Source organism: Bactrocera neohumeralis, unplaced genomic scaffold, assembly GCF_024586455.1.
Source record: "Bactrocera neohumeralis isolate Rockhampton unplaced genomic scaffold, APGP_CSIRO_Bneo_wtdbg2-racon-allhic-juicebox.fasta_v2 cluster11, whole genome shotgun sequence".
NCBI classification, from domain to species: Eukaryota; Metazoa; Arthropoda; class Insecta; order Diptera; family Tephritidae; genus Bactrocera; species Bactrocera neohumeralis.
The window spans coordinates 5,782,078-5,789,419 of NW_026089624.1; the positions used below are offsets into that span (position 1 = coordinate 5,782,078).

Sequence of the window (7,342 nt, forward strand, 5' to 3'; positions counted from 1 at the left end):
TGTCTTTACAAGTCTAAAAATCATCAAAATCGGACAGTATTTATTCAAGTCCCCATATGACAAAAATGTGGACCCCAGTGCCTATGACTGACTTTTTACCGAGAATATCGGTCAATGTGTGAGATATACAATTTAAATTCGAAAATAATCTTTTCTGATATTTGTTGTTGATTGTACTGAAACTCAGAGAGGATCTTTTTCTATTAACAATTGTTTAAATTAGCTAAGTTTTTCTCTACATATACAAGCCACTCTGGCGGGAAAAAATTACGCACCCTAATCGCACACCCATGGGACTTAAGCCTTATTTTCATTAAAACGGACTCCTGGTAGCATATTGGCATAGCCGAAAACCATTTGTGAACTGCGTGTGTAATGAGAAGCGTCTGTTTCGGAGTTGAAAAAAAATAAGCTGTGAAAAATGTGCGAAATGAGTTATACTCGTATGAGGATAGTTGCAAAATGTATTTTTCTGTGTAAATTTTAACCAAACCTGCTTGTGATATTTGTAATGATAAATAGTGCTATAAGATATGTGTATACAAATATTTTATAATACTTATATTTCTTCTTTACTTTTTTGTATTATAATTGAGCATGTGTGTTACCAAATGGTCACGTACGGCATTACATGGACATTTACATTGTCAATGGTTTAGTAATAAAAAAGTAAAAAAAAAACAAGTAAGGAAGGGCTAAGTTCGGGTGTCACCGAACATTTTATACTTTCGCATGATAAAGTGATAATCGAGATTTCATTATCCGTCATTTACATATTTTTCAAATACCGTATTTGTGTAAAGTTTTATTCCGCTATCATCACTGGTTCCTAATGTATGTACATATATATTATACAGAGAAGGCATCAGATGGAATTCAAAATAGCGTTATATTGGAAGAAGGCGTGGTTGTGAACCGATTTCACCCATATTTCGTACATGTCATCAGGGTGTTAAGAAAATATTATGTACCGAATTTCATTGTAATCGGTCAAGTAGTTCCTGAGATATGGTTTTTGGTCCATAAGTGGGCGACGCCACACCCATTTTCAATTTTTAAAAAAAAGCCTGGGTGCAGCTTCCTTCTGCCATTTCTTCAGTAAAATTTAGTGTTTCTGACGTTTTTTGTTAGTCGGTTAACGCACTTTTAGTGATTTTCAACATAACCTTTATATGGGAGGTGGGCGTGGTATTACCCGATTTCTTCCATTTTTGAACTGTATATGGAAATTCTTGAAGGAAACAACTCTATAGAGTTTGGTTGACATAGCTATAGTAGTTTCCGAGATATGTACAAAAAACTTAGTAGAGGGCAGGGCCATGCCCACTTTCCCAAAAAAATTACATCCAAATATGCCTTCCCTAATGCGATCCTTTTTGCCAAATTTCACTTTAATATCTTTATTTATGGCTTAGTTATGACACTTTATAGGTTTTCGGTTTCCGTCATTATGTGGGCGTGGCAGTGGGCCGATTTTGCCCATCTTCGAACTTAACCTTCTTATGGAGCCAAGAAAAACGCGTACCAAGTTTTATCATGATATCTCAATTTTTACTCAAGTTACAGCTTTCACGGACGGACGGACAGACAGTCATCCGGATTTCAACTCTACTAGTCACCCTGATCACTTTGATATATATAACCCTATATCTGACTCTTTTAGTTTTAGGACTTACAAACAACCGTTATGTGAACAAAACTATAATACTCTCCTTAGCAACTTTGTTGCGAGAGTATTAAAATTAATAAACAACAGAATATTACTGAAAATTTTGGCAATGAAATAGAATATATGAAGAGTATCAACTCAGAACTTAAATCTGTAACGAAACAAAAATGCGACAATCAATTATTAGAAAATGTAATTTATATTGAAACAAATGTAATTAGAATAAAAGAAATCATAATGACTAGCCAAAACAACTTGTTAAGTGAAGATATTATTACAGATGAAGATATGTAATATTAGTAAAGTTTCCTCAATTTGGAAAAGAAATATATCAAACAATTCATGTACAACCAATACCAAATGCAAGACAAATGGAAATTTGTATTAAATAAAACGAAATATTGTTGATAAAATAACTTATAAGAAAACGAAATTTAAGGAGGATTTACAACAATATGAAGATAATTGTATTGGCAGCATTTGGCGCACCTGCATAGTCAACATAAACTGACAAGCGTTTCGTGGAATAGCTACAACAAAGACGCGAGCACTGATCATAGAATTAACTTATATTATATTTAACCTTCATCCAACAACACTATTTTTACATACGTATAAAACAACTGGGGTGATGCAGCACCCCACCGCTTTTATTTTTAAATAAAAAAACATTGTTTACAGATCTCATTCATGTTTATTTCTTAACAAGTTCCTTCCTTCATTAAGAATCGTTAAAAAAATTAATTTTGTTCATATAACGGTTATTATTATTATATATTTGCAATTAAATGCACGTAAGGCACAGATTTTTCCGGTGTTCGGGACATGTTGGCAAATGGCATTTTTCGCAAACAGCTTTAACTTTTTTGTCCCGATTTCTTGGGCACAGTGCACATCTCGCCTGCTTTTGTGATTTTTGCGGCGGTTCGTCTGCAGAAACTTCCTTTGTGATGCCCAGAATATCCCGAATACTGCTGGCTAGTTCTCTAGGTAAAATTGTTTGCAAACGACGTTCCATATGCGGTCTGGCTAATTGTAACGCCACCTTTTTTAAGTATTCACTACGCATCTTTGCTGCTGAAATATTTGGATGATTGGTGTCAAAATACAGAACCATCGAGTTTATACCAGCTTGGTCAATCAAGGCATAAAAGTAACGAAGAGGCCAACGTCTTGTACGTCTAGCCGAAGTATATGAATGCATCAATTTGTCGAATGTATCGACACCACCTTTCGTCGCATTATAATCGTGTATTATTTCTGGCTTACTTGTTTCTGGGTTTGTTTCAGCTTTGTAGTGCATAGTTGAAAGTAGTATAACTGCCTTATTCTTCTTTGGAGTAAAAGAAACAAGTGTTTTTTCCTGATCGAAAGCAAACTGAGATGTTAGTGGTTGCTTTCTTTTATGAGCCAAAAAGCATGGAGGAATTTCCGGTTTGTTTTTACGTAGAGTTCCGATCGTTGTTAGGTTATAATCCTTCAATAACTCATCAGCAAGAGGTATAGATGCAAACCAATTATCATAGGTAACATTGCGGCCGGAACCTTTAATAGTTTGGACTAGCTTCTTCACATAATCTGCTGCTGTTTTTTGCTCTGTTCTCTTGCCAATATAAGGAATCGCATCAAACATATAGTACGTCTTAGCATCGCAAATGGTTACTATTTTTAGTCCATATTTATCGGGCTTTGAAGCAATGTATACCCGAAAAGGACATTTTCCTCGAAAACTCAAAAGTTGTTCGTCAATGGTCAAATAAAATCGTGGGTGGTATGAATTTCGGCAATTAGCTATAAATAATTCCCATATTTGTCTAAAAGCGGCAAAGGGGTCTTCTCCACCTCTTTGAGTCTTGTCATCGAATCGTACGCAGTTCAGTAAAAATTGGAAACGATTTGCACTCATAATTGATTTGTAAACAGCAGCACTAAATGGTGACCACATATCGTTTGCACTTTTACGATTGTCTTTATTTATAGCAGAAAAGAGCAAAAGGCCTATCAACGCTTTGAATTCTGTACTATCAGTTTTATGAACATATCGTTGATTTTCATATTTTGGAGCACGTCGGTCAATTTCTTGATTAGTGTATAACACAATTAAGTCAATTATTTCCTCGTTAAGTAAAGTTGTAAATGCATCCTTTTCAGTTACAATGTTTTGAGCAGCACCACTCGCCAGTCGTTGAATAGATACACAGATTTTGTTTCTGCGTGGTGTCTTACTCGAAGTTCGTGCAACAGTTGACCAAATATGTCCATTCTTACCTTTTAATAACGCTTTCGTTGGATTTACTGGATCATTATCGTCGTCACTTATGTCATCAACACCAATTTCGTCTTCTTCTTCTGAATGTATGGATAAATTATCCCCTACTTCGGATATCTCGCCATCTTCAGAACAGGACTCACCGTGAAAATCATCATCAACAAGATTTTGCAGTATGTTTTCAATTTCTTCATTTGAAATCGAAGCCATTTTTAGCTAAAAAATAACATTTATTAAAGTTCCACAAAAAATTTGAACAATCACAAAGAGCAACATGGGGTGACTGATCACCCCAGCAGAACTTTTTATTGCTATTATTGCAAAATTACGACTTACCGCGACAAGTGCATGCAAGCGACTGATTGTTCTCACTCTAATTGAAGAATAGATCAAGCGACAGAAACATACAACGAAGGAAACAAGAAATATTTACAGTTATCTACAACCGTGGGGTGACCCGTCACCCCTGTTGTCGTTTGAAGGTTAAGATTAGCAATAAAGTAGAGAATTACTTTGGCATTCAAACCAACCAAATTTCTCTCATTATTAATTTTCAGTAGATTATAATAGTATTAATTGTATACCATAGCTACAGCAACACGGAACAGGATCTGTTGGTATGTATGTATATTATTTATTGTTAACACCGATTATTACCACGAAGATTGAAAGTATAGCTGTTTTATTGTGCATAGAATTTCACATTTTTTGTAGCTCTTTATTTAAACTTGCAGTTATTAGATCAATAACTGTATTTTCATATTTTAATTAACTAATGCATTATTTATGATAAATTTTATCGTTTCCAATTTAAGTTATTACATGGAAGTTTCGGTTTTTCAACTAAATACAGACTTATACAAAAGTAAGTTCTAAAAAAAATTTATTTCTAGAATTTGTTATCCTTATATGACTTAAAACCTGTTATAAGTGATTGTATCTCCCTTTATTTTGGAAAGGCTTACAAGTGTGTTTCACTGCCATTTACACAAGCAGGAGAGCTACATTTACAATTATTACTTCCCAATGGTTGGTTATCTTTGCGTTCATTGGCAATAGATACATTGTAATCAGTTGAGAGCTCATGTGGAGAGCTGCTGCTGTTGGAACTTGAGTTCACATTTTTTCTGCGAATTGCCTCCTCACTATTACTGCTGATAAGTCTTTCAGCTTCTTCTGACGTCACAACGCTGCCGCTACATACTACATTTCCCGTTGGTAGTATATTACTCTTACTACTACTACATCCACTATTACTGCTGAGTGCCATTCGTTGCATTTGGCGAATAACGGTCGCTGCATAATATGCTTGCTGAAATGAGTATGAGGAAATGGAAAAATTATTAAAATACAATCGAGAAATTTCACTAGATTCTACTTACTTTCCAATGCGACTTTGTTGCGAGAGTATAAAAATAACTTTTAACTTTTACACTTTATTGAAAGTCTGGAAAGTGATAGTGGTGAAGAAATAGCAAAATATTTATTTAACCCCCAGAGAATAATGGCGATACACACGGTGATGATGATGCAGGAGGAATCCCAGATAATTTGTGCCTCGATCAGCTAAAGTCGAACTGCGAAATTGTATTTAGGAGTGAGCTTAAGTTGCGACAGTGATTTCGATGAAAGTGGAAATAATGATAATAATAAGGCTAACCTGATAAAGAAACAAATGCGATTTGCTCAGTTGAGACAACACCTTACCCAACGTACAGCTCATCAAATCTAAGGAAGGTAACACCCACACTTTCGGCTGTTGACATTGATTGAAGAAGACAAAATGTGGAAACTTCGACCGATAATAGATCACCTAAAAATAAATACCTTAAAAATTTCCATCCCACTCAAAATCTATCATATGATGAAAGTGTGATATCATATTTTGAAAAACACGGTTGTTAGCAGCTCATAAAAGGTAAGCCCATACGATTCGAGTATAAGGTTTGGTCCTTGCGTACATTTGAAGGATATTTGTTATATTTCGAAAGTTATCAAGGCCTGAACCCACGAGCACGTAAACAATATGATAAATGTTTCCGAAAATGTGCAGCTCCTCTCATAAATATAATTGGCGATTTTTCCGAAAAAAATTAAAAATTTACCATTCTCATTTTATTTCGACAATTTGTTTACAAGCTTGCTACTACTGAGATATTTAAAAACTCGTGGTTATGTAGCTACTGGAACGATACGGGAAAATCGTGTACCGAAAGCTTGTACACTGATGAATAAAAAAAACCATTAAAAAAAACCGAGGGGGGTTGCACTGCAGGCAGAAGTGAAATCTTGAACTTATATTTTCATTGTGTTCTCTGTCTCACATACCCAAGAATATGAAGACATAAATATATGTATGCATGCCCATGATGATACTCCCAACCACAGCATTGTGATATTTTCATGCTTCAATTTTTGCTTTGAACCAGGCAATCGCAATGTATGCAAATATGTATACTTTTGCGTTTGTCGTCGGCATTTCTATATTGGCATGTAAACATAATTATGATATGAGTACAATTTTGTATGAATGCATGAATAGTAATATTTATAGCCAATTTGGACTTGCATATTTAATAATTTTATTGGATTTTTACATAATATACTATACTAATAAATATTTTTGTATTATGTTTCTTAGTAAAGAAATTGAATTTATCACAACAATATATAAATACATCCGAACAAATAATGCACAAGCTTACAAACATACATATGCGTACACATGTGAATATGTCACCAACAAAAAATTGAAACATTGTTCTACAAAAACAATTGTCTCAATTAACAGAAGCATCACAAGCCAATATGGCAGCCAAATTGGCGAAGGACAAATGTAGTAAATTTTACAATAAAAACGATTTCATTCATAAACGCAGGCGCAAATTCCACAAGCGACCTCGCTTCTTTCATAAAAACAGACGCCGTAACATCTCCCCGAGCATGCCTTTGCCCACAAGCGTCTTTTCGCGACGATGGCAAATATTAAAAATCATAAATGGAACAACTTTCTGATGCTTCTTCACAGAAAGAAGTGAGAAAAGTGGCAACAACGCAGTTGTCGATTTATAATATTTATCTATTCTAAAATATTTTTCCGTGACTCGCAAAAATCTGCGTCAATATGTATTCACGCTCATACGTATGCATACATACATATTTACGCACGTTTGTAGGAAAAGCTGTTACAGCGGCATGGGAAGCGTTGACAATCGGCGGCCATTCGTTTATTTTTTTCGGCACAGCTTGGTTTTTCTGTCATCACACAAGTGCTGAACACAATGAGCGCGACAGACTGCAAACGACATCTGTCAAATATTAGGATACACACGTTTTTAGGGACACAGTTATTGAGGCAGCTGCACAACTACATAACTGTGTCCATAAGAACGTGTGTATTTTAA

At 34.9% G+C, this 7,342-nt stretch overlaps 1 protein-coding gene across 1 annotated transcript; it reads right to left on the reverse strand.

Moving 5' to 3' along the window:
- Positions 1-4,618: 4,618 nt before the first annotated feature.
- Positions 4,619-5,339, reverse strand: LOC126765764 (uncharacterized). The gene is made up of 2 exons (XM_050483507.1): positions 5,321-5,339; positions 4,619-5,250 (listed from the first exon to the last, which is right to left on the reverse strand). Exon 2 carries the CDS (start codon positions 5,215-5,217, stop codon positions 4,900-4,902), a length of 318 nt encoding a protein of 105 aa, XP_050339464.1. The 5' UTR covers positions 5,218-5,250; positions 5,321-5,339; the 3' UTR covers positions 4,619-4,899.
- Between the last annotated feature and the right edge of the window lie 2,003 nt (positions 5,340-7,342).